Source organism: Danio rerio, chromosome 3 (genome assembly GCF_052040795.2).
Source record: "Danio rerio strain M-AB ecotype USA chromosome 3, GRCz13ab, whole genome shotgun sequence".
NCBI classification, from domain to species: domain Eukaryota; kingdom Metazoa; phylum Chordata; class Actinopteri; order Cypriniformes; family Danionidae; genus Danio; species Danio rerio.
In genome coordinates this window covers 25,172,718-25,186,420 of record NC_141023.1, presented here as the reverse complement: position 1 = coordinate 25,186,420, position 13,703 = coordinate 25,172,718, and the positions used below count along the sequence as shown (strand labels likewise).

Below are 13,703 nucleotides of genomic sequence, written 5' to 3'. Positions count from 1 at the left end.
TAAAAGTGTCTTCCATAATTTAATACTCCCATAATTCTTGAAAGAATATACAGAAATCCTTAACTTAGAAATAAAATGTTTTATGTATGTAAATCTACTGTACATGTAAATTCCCATAGACTATTGTGATAAAGAGACATTGTTCATTATTTCCAGGATTTATGTAACCCTTGTGAGGGTAAAAAACCATAACGATTTGGTCCCTGTAGACATTTAACATTTGGAATCACAGAAGTCAATGTGCTGCTCTGTTTATGGCAGGAGCCCATCATGTCCAGGCACCTGATGTAAGAAGTACTGGCCCTCTTGAAGCAGATGCTATATCCATTAACAGCTCTGCTAAAAGGACTAAGCTAAAACTTGTGTACTGTGATGACCGGTCCTGCACTTTGGACTTTTTGCTGCTCCTTGTGTAACGCAGACACTATAGCATGCTTGAATCAGCCATTGCCCCTATACTTGCTCATTCCCTATAGCAGCCCTGTCTTGATGCTGGAACAGGTTTTTAAACTTTATTCAGATCTATTTATTTCACATTGTTCACATGCTTAAACTTCACAAAGACAGATGTAGCCTACTGTAGCCGACCAATTCAACCTAACAGTAGGTCAAAACTTAATTTTTTGACCCATGTTTATTAGTAACATGGTTCAGCCGGGCCAGGTATATTTTGTTTATGTTCTGTGTTCTCGCATCATTCATTCTTCCAAGCTAACCTGGCTATAGGTCTCCATAAGGACACAAGTCTGTTCTCTGTGTTCTCATTTACAGTCAATAGTGATTTTCTCATTAAAGTCTGAAGGAAGAAATAAACCCTGTGTTTATTTTAATAAAATGTAGGCTAATCTAGGCAAAGCCAAACTTTAGTTTTTTAAATATAGATGCATACAGTAATACCATTGCATATGAACTGAGTATTACAATAAACCACACTAAAATATTTTAACCTTAACTGGTAATGTATTAATACAAGAGTGAAATACTGGCTATGCTCCTTTTGATTTATTTATCAATAATGGATATTTATATCCTGAACACATAATGGATATTTGGAATCTGTTGTTAGATCTACAATAAATTGCATAAAGAGCATAATTTTTTAACATATCTAATATATTCTAATCAGTTGATGCCTTGTAATGTAATGTATTAAATAGTTTTTATGCTGGTCAATCAACAGTTAATGTAATAATTGAAGACAAGTAAGGGGGCGCTATAGAGTGGAGACAAAGTGACACACTTTTCCAGAACAATGACGTGGTGGGGACTGCAATATTCTGTGTGACCCCCAGGGGCGCATAGATACACAGTCACACAGAATATTCTCTTGAAAATGATCCCCAAGAGGACATTAGAGAAAATGCATGGGGTGTGTCCTAACACTATTTGGGAGGGGCTAGTGAGGCTTTGCCCGTGGGGACCTCAATTTAGGTCCCCACGGTGACATGAGTCCCCATGAGGCTGTGTGCAGTCAGGTTTAAGTCCCCACCGGGATATAAAAACAAGAACACACACACACACACACACACACACACACACACACACACACACACACACACACACACACATACACTATGGACAATTTAGCTTACCCAATTTACCTGTGCCGCATGTCTTTGGACTGTGGGGGAAGCCGGAAACTTGAACAAGTCAATAACGTTTTTAATAAAAGTTAAACCACTTTTGACAATTACCTAGGAACATTCTTGTAAATCTTTGGAATTTAAGAATAGTTTCCTATTTCTTGGAAATGATTAAAAAATATTGAAAAGTTCATGAAGGTTAATTGTACATCATCTGCTATTAATTGAACAATTCATTTTATATATATAGTAAAAGACACATTTAGTCAGCCACAATAATAAATAATGAAACCATTCTCAAACAAATGAGTCTGAAAACAATGCATGAATTTCAGCACATCTCTTAAAAAATTAGTTTGACCTACAGATAAATAACAGAACGACCCAAAAACGCTGCTAGAAAAGCACAAAGAAATCAACTATTATGCAGCTCTTTTCACAAATTACTCATGTGCCAAATGAGGTCGTCCAACATGATTACCACCCACAAAGACATCAATAATAATGCTCCAAAGAAACTCTGCATAAACACCTATTATTATTATTCATGGTTTCATGGCCCCGGCCCATTTAATTTCCGTATCGGTCCCCTGTTCCATTATTTCTTGGATGGACATTTTGCTGATTGCCCTCCGCTAAGTCAAACAGACCATAAAGCCCTGGCTGACATGACCTCGTCTGCTCTGAAACCTCGCCGACGGCCTTTTTAACTCATAAATCTGCTTCAGGGGCATGATGGGTGATATGTTTATTGGCAGTATCAACAAGGCAGCAGCCGGTCTTTGTGGCCATTAAAGACAGATGCACACAGTGGCTGGCATTTCTCGATAAGATGTGCAATACAATGCGCAGTTATAAATGCGCAGCGCTCCTATTGTGCTGTAACTGATGACATGGAAATAAAGATCTATCTGGCTGGCTGACAAAAGCAATTGTGGCCGTTCAGATTTGCTTGGCAATTCGCGCAGACAAATGAAACCCCAAGAAACTCAATTTTGCCTCCTTTCTTGGGGTACGTACAGTAACAAATGTGCTGTTAAACCTGGAGAGGGAAAGTGAGCACCGGGTTAGTGAGTGGAAAATATTCAGTTTCTCATATATTTTTAGTGATATAACGTGCTTTTGTTTTAATAGCCTGATATATATATTTTGCGACATCACATGTTTTGCCAAGTGCACTTTTTAACAAGCCTCAGTCCCCCTGTTGGGGTAAATCTAAGATGAGAACACTTAAAATGAGGAAGAGAGAGAAAGCTGTTAAAACTAGACACCTCAATTTCTTCATGCCATCAGTCAAACAAAGCTGATATCTGTAGTAAAGGAATATTTTAAACAAAATAATAATAATTAAAGTGACAGTTCACCCAAAATTGAGTATCCTGTCATTATTTACAGTACTCTCCCTTGACTTGTTTAGTTTTTTAATCCCCTTGGGGCAATTCATTCTAACATGGTGGTGCTTTACATATAACAAGAATGACACACCTAACACAATAAACACCAACACTTAACATCAAGTACACAAACAAAAAAGCTAGAAAAAAAATCAATAACATTAAAAATTTATTTATAAATATAATACTAACTAATAATAATAAATAATAATCCATTGAGGGTGACACAGTTGCGCAGTAGGTAGTGTCGTCGCCTCACAGCAAGAAGGTCGCTGGTGCGAGTCTCGACTGGTTCAGTTGGCGTTTCTGTGTGGAGTTTGCATGTTCTCCCTGTGTTTGCGTGAGTTTCCTCCGGGTGCTCTGGTTTTCCCCGCAAGTCCATAGACATGTGGTACAAGTCAATTGGGTAGGCTAAATTGGTCATAGTATATGAGTGTGAATGAGTGTGTATAGATGTTTCCTAAAGATGGGTTGCAGCTGGAAGGGCATCCGCTGCGTAAAACATGTGATGGATAAGTTCTGAGGCTTTCACTAAAATTACTAAGTACAGGCATGAAAGTGAAAGATTGAAGCAGTGTACTGACGCTGTGACCCATTACCTGATAGATTCAAAAGACTGAAGAGTCGTTAGATAGAGACAAGATGAATTAAATACCATGTTTAACAACTATAGTGAGATGCAATCCAGCAGTACATCCTTGATAAACTGTTCGACATGCACTGCTCTCTGGGTTTTGAGCTCAAAGCACCCGATGACTGCCTAGAACTCAGATGTGTGTGCATGCTAGAGTGCATGACAGAGTGTGTTTGTGTGTGTGTGTGTATGGTCGCGTGATGTGCATTTTCAGTGGTATAGTGTGGAAGAAGGGCTTTTTAGAAATGCTAGATGAAACACTAGTGTGGACATGGATCATTTTCATTAGTTTAATTTTAAAACTAAGACATATTAGTGTAAATGGAGCCTTAGTATGTATTTTTTGCGAGCGGGTTGCTGCAGCGACGGGAGCTGAGGATCGTGATGCTAGCTCAGCATCGTGATGTCTTTCGGCCATCGACCCAACCCTATTGATTAACTACATTTAGTACAAAACCGAATAGCTTCAGGCACAAAAGTAAATTTATAACAATTTGTGGAACATCTTATTGTCCTTAGACGTCGCCCAAGGGGTATCTACTCAAAATATTTGTTTAAGGGGTGTGTGCCCCTCCTAGTATTTGATGTGCCATACTCAACACCTGCTGTTTATAGAAAGATGCAAGACTTCGCATGGGAACTCAAAAATTTTCAGCACAAATTAACAATGTACAATACTATTTTTATAGACAGTGAGGAAAAGCAGCAAATAAAGGAAAAGGACAAAATACTTTCAAAAAATAAATTGTCATAAATATGTTTCTTTCTAATGTTGAACACAAAAGAAGATATTTTGAAAAATTCTGGAAACCTATAACCATTGACAATCATCGTATTTGTTTTTCTTATTATAGAAGTAAATAGTTGCGTCCCAAATGACTCACTGCATTATGCACTGTGTGTACTGTATGACTTTAGTATCTTCCCAAATAGAACACTGTGTTTTTACTTAACGGAAATTATGGGTATTTAAATGTCAATTTAGTGAGAATGCACTACTTTTACAATAAAATAAAGTGAAATTGTGCACAGGTATGCGATTTGGGATGCACATAATGATTAGTTGTTTCTAACATTTTTCAAAATATCTTCTTTTGTGTTCAACAGATGAAAGAAATTATTAAAGGTTTGAAACCACTTTTAGATGATTAAATAATGTCTACATTTTTAGATGAACCATCTTTTTAAACTACAAGTGTTTATTGATAGTAGCAATGCAATTAAAGTATGACATGAAAATTTTATTCTTTTTTCTTGACTGTTTGTTACAGAAATTCCAGTTGCTGCTCCCACATCATCATACAGCAGCCCAGACGGGCCCACAGGTGAGTCCAGAAAACTACAAACTAAAAATACCTTCACAATTTGGTACAATTTCTGTTTGACTTAAGTAAAGAACTTGTTAGACACCAACATCACTGTAAAAAATCCTGGTTGCCTTAATTTTAAATTAACCCAATCCATTGAGTCAATTGAACTTGTTTTATGTTAAACTGTTTAAAAACAGCTTGCTTAACTTAGAAAATTAAGTTAGAACACGATTAACTTAGTTTAATAAGTTACAATGAACTATAAACTTATGCTTTCATGACTAATTGATCATATATTTTTTTTGCAGTGTACATGAGAGATATTCCAAAACCAAATTTGTGTTTAGCATTTCAGCTTTTTTTACAACTATGTTATGAACATTCTCTTTAAATAAAACACTGTAAATTAATGGTACATAAATAGCTTGAAAGAGTATTTTGAAAAGTCTGTTTTCATATCACAGCAAGCTTATTTTCCTTTATTTCTTATACCATGTAATTTGTCTTTTTAAAATTTCTCACAATTACCTTTTTGCTTTTAATATTTATAAGGCATAAACATGGTCCCATAACTCCTGTATATAATGTAAAATAAAATAATTGTGAATAAATAAAACAAATTTATCATATACAAAGTACAACTTGTTTGTGTGACAATGACACGAATAAAATAAAATATTAAATTAAAAGCATAAAAATCTAGATATTTTACATAGTCATAAAAGAAAAATCAAATCTAAACACCATGGCTACACTATTTATTTAAATGCTACAAACATTTTTATGCTGTTTATATGCTAAGCAAATAAATGCACAAAATAACTGGCAGTTCTTACCTAGTTTTGTTTTTTAATTGACATAATAATAATAATAGTAATATAATGTTTCAGCCTACTAAAAATGTCAGTAAAATTCACAGTTTCAACATCAGAGGTTGTCAGGGCAGATATCAACATCCCAAAATGCTATTCTCAAGCGTAAATAATCAGAAACCACCTCATACTCTGTTCACTTATCCATTCACTCAATTGTTAATTAGCAGATGTCATCATACACAATAGTACAGTAAAGCCCTTCAGGGTGATAAAAGACCACTTGCTGACTTTACTGCATGCCATAGACTGCCAAAACACTGCCCCAAATATCACTTTCCCCTCATGGTCTACTAGAGTTTTTCCTCAATCATGACGATATCAACATAAGCCGTGGCTTTGCTTTGTCTCAGTCACCAGTGAGACTGCCTGGGACCTTAATCTGATTACATGCTTCATTTGAACGCGTTTGCTTTCCTGTCACACTCTGTGAGGGAGAACACACTCGTGTACGCTCATTCATCCTCAATTACCCAGGCTGCCCGATCGCTGTCTTCGCTGTGCAAGAACTGCAGAATGTGCAGTCGCCCCATTCAGTCAAACTCTGGCTTCTGTCCAACTACCCTGTCCTAACTACAACTACCCTGGTTAGTGCTCATGAATCCACCGAGTTGATGTGGTCTTGCTGGTTCAAATCTGATATATGTCATGTCCTGATTAGATTTTTCTATTTTTTCTTTTGTTTTTCAGTAATGCATTAAATCTACTATATTGTCTTGCTCAATTTGACCTGTAAAGGAAGTCTATTTTATTTTTGCACACATCTACTGTAAATGTAAAATGTTTTCTTTATACAGTACAAAGTCAATATAAACAAATGAAAGATATATTACTTAAAATTATTTTGTACAAAAATTATAGTAATTATAAGGATTAATGTAGTTTGAAAATGCTTGAGAAAAACTATGATATTTACAAATCAACAAAATAATTGAAAAAAAAAAGAAAATAGTTTTGCAACATTATGATCACTAACTCAGTATTTATCAATGATTTGTATCAAACAAAAATAACAGCAGATTTAATATAAACGATTACTTATTTAATATATTTTATATGGAATTATACTAACAAGAACTGAATATATAGAGATTTAGAGCCTGAATATAAAAGTTTTCTATTTATCCCAATCTGAAAAAAAAAGTATTTTGGTTCTCAAAAAATATTATATATAGCATTTTTGACAATGATAATTTGTAAATAAGCATTAAAACATCATATTAAGATCACTGAAGACTGGAGTATTGACGCTAAAAGTACAGTTTTGATGTCATAAAATTGTAAAATTAGTTAAAAATAGAAAACTGTTATTTACTGTAATTTTATTATAATTGTAATAGTTGTAATAATAATTCATGATATTGGCACAAATACTGCAACTTTGATTACCTATCATTTAATTATGATTTTAATTATTTTAATTATTTAATTAGCCTTTCAAAGCTTGGGACCAGTATTTAAAAATTAAATTTACATAAAATTTGAACATAAAAATGTCATTATACACATTTATGTTTGTGTATCACAGCATGTTTCTATTGTCATCTATTCACTTATCAACTTACAAATAGATATACATTTTCTAATTTTCAAAAAAAAAAAATCCAAACTTAAATGAAATTATTCAACCACTTCTCTTAGTCTCATCACCTGCCCTGCTGTAGTCTAGTACAGTGGTACCCAAACTTTTCAGCTCCCGGCCCCCAAAATAACAATTCCAGTGCCTCGCGAGCCCCACTATCCTCGGAGGTGGTCATAAACATACATACATTGCACACAATGGTGCACACACACCAACTATGTAAAAGGAGCATATTGACAACACAAAAAAAGTGCAACAGTCTAACGACCATATTAATTTTAGTCATTAATCAATTGTTTAAGGGTGCTTTCACTCCTAGACTTTTATTTCGGAACCGGTCTCGTTTGCCCAGTTAGCGCAGTTCATTTGGCATATGTAAATGGCATATGTAAAGAGTTTACTCACACGTGACTTGTTTTAGCTCTTTTGGTCCGTTTAGAAACTTTGCCGTGTGAAAACGAACCGCACCAAGAACAAAGTGCAATAATGTAACAATTTTAATCCCTGTTTCGGAACAACTGAATCAATTCACAGGTGTGAAAGCACCCTAATTTAATATTAACCTCACTAAATGAGAATGGTGGGGCACAATGTTTACAACTCAAGACTATTCTTGGTTTAATATGGGAGATCACCACCTGAAGATGATCCTCCACGTTCAGTTGTGGCCTTTATTTTTCACGTGAGTGCCGTTGAGGTGTCAAAGTTTAACATTTTGCCATAAAATAATTCTGAAGTGAATGCTATTGCTGTGATGTTAATCTAACCTAATAACCACTGGGGTCGCAATCCAATGGAAAAAGAATTGATTGACTGAAGGCTTTTTATTTGCATGTTGTTTTTTATGCAACCATTAAATACTATGTTTATCTTCTGTAGGTTTATGGTAATTTTAATAGTTTAATAATAAAATGAGATTTTTGGAAATCACCAAGTGACTTCCCCTCGCGACTTTGGCAACCACTGGTCTCGTTCCAAGCAAGCTAGTCTGGTTCCCTGGTGAGCAGCACAGTTGTGCTAAAGGGACTCTATTAAGTAGAAATTTGTCCCTCCACAGGGGACGTCCATTATTGGTAGACGTGGGAGTAATGGGCAGCGTCAGGCATTGTGCTGCTTGCCTAATGTCTGTCCAGTCTTATCAAAGAGAGACAGGATAAGGCGGACAAGGGCTGTCGCCATACAAAAGCCATCCCGTCCTCTGCTCACGCATTTACATGGAAATCAGGCGTGGCCGATATGGACTGGTCAGAATCATTTACTTTGGTCGACACCACCCCCTTCTCCACACTTTCTCATTTCCCCCCTTCACGGTCCTTCACATCCTAATTCTGCGCACCAGCTTTTTGTGTTCCACCACCCCCCAAAGCTGCCAGACATCTCGCTCTTCTAGCCATCCAACCCCCCTCAACTTTCCCCTTCAAACTTTCTCTTTTTTTATTCGGGTTGGTGGTTCTTTCCTGCTTCGCCGTTGCCCAGGTAACCTCATTCAGATGGAATATAAAAGGACATGAAAAGGGTGGATTGGACAGAGGGCTGGAGAAAATAATGAAGTTTGTCCATATTCAGGCGAAAGCTGAAAGGTCTTCTCGCTCCCATCTCGTCCAGTCCGGCAGAAATCTTCAAGTTATTACACTAGGTGAAGCAGCTGTGACTAGAGACTCTTAAGATGAACAAAATGATAAAATTATAGAACAGTAGAAGAAAAGATAGATAAAACGTTGGATGGATGAAACATTAAATTGAAAATTGGATGGATGGATGGATGGATGGATGGATGGATGGATGGATAGATGGATGGAACATTATATATAACATTGGATAGGTGGATGGATGGATGGATGGATGGACGGATAGATAAATAAATTGATGTAACATTAAATAGAACATTGGATGATAGATGGATAGATGGAACAATAAATAGAATGTTCAATGAATGGGTGAATGAAACAATAAATAGAATGTTAGATGAATGGATGGATGGATGAAACAATAAACAAAACATTTAGTTAATATGTACATTGAATAAATGGTATATACTGTAGATGATGGCGGATGGAACATCAAATAGAAAATTGGATAGATACATGTAATATACTGTATTAGAACTTTGGAATGGTTGGAAGAATAGAATGAAAGATGGATGGATGGATAAATAGATAGATGAAACACCACTGGATGGATGGATGGATGGATGGATGGATGGATGGATGGATGATCAGATAGAATGCTGGATGAATAGAATAAAAAGTATATAGATGATAGAGGTATATAATGTAAAATAAAAAAATTGGATGGATAGAATATAAGAACTTTGGGGTGGATGAAAGAATAAAATAAAAGATGGATGGATGGATAAATAGATTAAACATTAAACTTTGGATGGATGGAACATTAAATAGAATGTTGGATGGATGGATGATGGATGGGTAAATAGATGGAACGTTAAAAAGAATTTTGGATGGATAGATGGATGGACAGGTGGATGAATGGGTGGGTAGAGGGTTGGATGATGGATGGATGGAACATTAAACAGAACATTCGATGGATGGATGGATGGATGGATGGAAGGAAAATTAGAATACTGGATGAATAGAATAAATGTTACTTAGATAATGGAGGAATGGAAAATAAAATAGAACCTTGGATGTGATAGAACATTACAACTTTTGGATTGTTGGAAGAATAGAATAAAAAAATGGATGGATGGATGGATGGATGGATGGATGGATGGATGAAACATTGCATATAATGCTGGATGAATAGAATAAAAGACATATAGATGATGGATGAATGAATCATTAAATTGAATGTTGGATGGATGTATGGATTATATTAAAACATCAGATAGATGGATAGATGAAGAGAAAGACAGATATATGGAACATTATAACGCTGGACATACTGTATTTAACATGTTTAGCGAAAATTATATATTATCTAACTTTTTATTATTTTTTTATTCATCTTTATAAAGCAGCTTTGACACAATATGAAGTGTGTGAAGAGCTAAAGGTAACTTGATTTGGATGATGGATGTATGGATGAATGGAATGCTTAACAAAACGTTGATATTAATAATAACCAATAATGATACCTACTTGTATAGAACTATGAATAAAATATTAGATTAATGGATGAATATATGGATGAATGGACAGATGGACACAACAAAAGACCAATGGATGAGAAGTTAGACTGATGGATGGAAAGATAAATAGAATGGCAGATTGATGGAATGTTAGATGGTGGGTGGGTGGATGGATAAATACTGTAGAACAATGAAAGAATGTTGGATGTATGTATGGATGGGTGAATGGGCGGATGGATAAAATCATAGAGCATTTGTATGGATGGATAGATTGAGAGAATGGAATGTTGGATGATAAATTCATAGTGAATGGAATGTTTGATAAATATAACAACAGATAGATGAATGGATGTTGGATAGATGATAGACAGATGTATCCAAATATAATGCTTTATAATTGTATATTTCTATATTTCATTAACCTCCATCATGCTCTTATACTCCTCCAGAAATGCTGAGGTTATTACACTACATGTGAAGTATCAACAGTATATGTCGAGAGACTCTCGGGTTTCGGTTTGCATCAGGAGAAGCAATCCATTCTAACACCCTAGTTTCAGTCCAAAAGGTGCCTGGCGTTGAAGTTTTTCCATCGCCAAGGCCTCAGTGTGGGGTTCTGGTCTCTACGGTGGTGTTGAATAGATCTACTCAGAGCTAAAGCTATAAATCATCACGCTGGATGGCGTCCCTGAGGTTTATATGTGGAAAGCTGCGTTTAAATGAGGATTGGCTATTGTGGGCATTGTGACGGGGGTGTTCTGTGTCTGAATGAAGTTTAAATGACCTGTGGAACCCCCTGCCCTGACATTGCTGAGTAAGTGGGGGTATATGGGGAGGTGCTGATAATTAGGGTGAGAAAATGACTGGGTTAAGTGAAGAAAAGATTAAACGATTAAAAGCCCATTAAGCCTTAATTAGGTCTAATGCGACTCTCTTGAAATGTGCCAATAACAAAATCATCTGGACACTTGAGTCAGACTTTAAAGTGCACGAATGGTATTTCATTCCAACATGTAATATAAGTGCTTTTACCAATTATTTCAAGAAGTACTTTTAGTGCATGTACACATGTCAATGATTTATAGAAATATCCACTAAAATGTCATTCGGTTTAACAATTTTACAAAGTTTAAATAACAAAAATCCAGTTAAGCCAATTTAAAACAAGAAATATTTGATGGCATATTAAAGATTGTATTTAAAGATCACATTGCAGCCCCAGAATACTAATTAATCGTCTATTTTTAATTTTATATCACCACTTTCATTTAAACCACAAGGTTTTCAAACCACAAAGTTTTCAGCAACATTTTTTTAACAATGTTTTCAGTTTTTTTAATATGTACAAGTCAGAAAAAGTGTGTTCTTTCTTTTTTTTTTGTACTTTTTTATATTAAATATTATATATTATAATTAGGCGTGTCCAGATCTGATCACACGGTTTCAGACTCGATCGGAATCTGATCTTACCTCCTGATCAGCACTTGAACATACATAATATATATATATATATATATATATATATATATATATATATATATATATATATATAAATATATATATAAATATATATATATATATATATATATATATATATATATATATATATATATATATATATATATATATATAATTTATTTATTTATTTATTTTTACATCTATAGTTATGCAGTGGCACAGAGTCAGACCTCTTTCTTGACTTCACACAAAAACACCAATGCGTTCGGCATGACATCACTTTGTTGCCGTCGCAAACGTCCTTGCTGAGAACAGAAACAGGCTCAAACCTGACAGGGTAGAGATTTTAGTTTTCATTAAGAAAAACATACATTTTCCTTTCGTACAACTACTGTGATGACATAGTTAGGTGTGCAGTTCCTAAGAGCACATTACTGGCTTTGCAAACACTGTGGCACGTTTTTTTTGTTTACATGCCTGCTAGGTATTTTAAGTTGAGGTGCTATTTGTTTTTATATTAGATTTTTTTTATATTACTGTTAAACTAAGGTCCAAAAGTGAAGAATTAATTTATATTACTTTATTACTTGATTGTTTAAGCTACCTCACAGAAGTGCTCTGTTTGTTAACAGAGTTGTTGAATGCTAAAATAAGGTGAATTAAAAAAAAAAAATCCTGGAAAATCCTGGATCTGTTTCTTCACTCTTCTTTATTCATTTTTTATTTAATATAGAATCATCCGTTTGGATTTCAGTATCAGTAGATACTCAAAATCAAATGACTCAATGGCAAAAAAAAAAAAAAAAAAAAAACCTGATCAGGATATTTCTAGTAATAATAATAAACTTTATTTTTATACAGTGCCTTTAAAGGTAGCATCTCAAGCACTTGACAGACATATAAAATGTGCAACAGTAAAAGTCACACAAAGAATAACGTAAAGAAAAAATTTAATAAGAAAAAATTATTAAAAACACATAATAATAATAATAATAATTATTATTATAATTATTTATTATATAATTATAGTCTATTTGAAACTTGCATTTACTATGCTGTCCATATATGTAAAATCTGCCTGCCTGTTATCTTCCTCAGATTGCGACTCGCACTGCAAAGCACCCAAGGGCAAGATGAAGGTCACCATGAAAAAATACTGCAAGAAAGATTTTGGTAAGTAGCTGTTATTTAGAAACGCCTGCTGTCTTTTCCCCTTCACGTCACTAGACATCTTTCTCCTCTTTTCTATCTCTTTCTTTATGTGCTCCCCCTCTCTCTCAGTACTGACAGCTTCTTCAGAGGCTAAAGGTTTATGTTTTAGCATCAAAGCGTGTGAACTCAGCAGGTTTCTCCAGATGGACACGCTCAAACTGCCTCACAGCATCTAGAGGACAAAGGGGACAGCTGGTTCCTGTTGAAAGCAGAGATTTCAGGAGTTTAAATACTAATATAGTTAATATAATAAAGGACTTATAGAAGTTCAAGAATGCAGATATAGCTTTAAAGGTTGTGAGTGGCTGAATAGGCCCTTAAAAATATGGTCAGCGCAGGTTTTTATCGGCTTCTTGAGAATGTTCTACCACAAATGTGAAGTTGATTACAAACTGAAAAAAAAAAATTTATGCTCACATTCATTCATTCATTTTAGTCACTTATTTATCAGGGGTTGCCTGAATGAATAAACTGCCAACTATGGAGCGATGGAGCATAAAATAGAACATTGGATGGACAGAACATTCAAACTTTGTCATGGTTGGAAGAATAAGATGGATGGAAGGATGG

At 34.8% G+C, this 13,703-nt stretch overlaps 2 protein-coding genes across 9 annotated transcripts in view; one reads left to right on the top strand and one right to left on the bottom strand.

Annotated features, from left to right (window-relative positions):
- The window catches only part of pik3r6b (phosphoinositide-3-kinase regulatory subunit 6b), a 146,697-nt gene that overhangs the window by 103,289 nt on the left and 29,705 nt on the right, over positions 1-13,703 (bottom strand). The window lies entirely within an intron of this gene.
- Positions 1-13,703, top strand: part of ntn1b (netrin 1b) — a 105,254-nt gene that overhangs the window by 70,050 nt on the left and 21,501 nt on the right. For all 3 annotated transcript variants that reach the window (XM_087242074.1, XM_087242073.1, NM_130998.1), the window contains 2 exon segments: positions 4,883-4,936; positions 13,020-13,094. In XM_087242074.1, coding sequence (XP_087098200.1) covers positions 4,883-4,936; positions 13,020-13,094 — 129 coding nt within the window.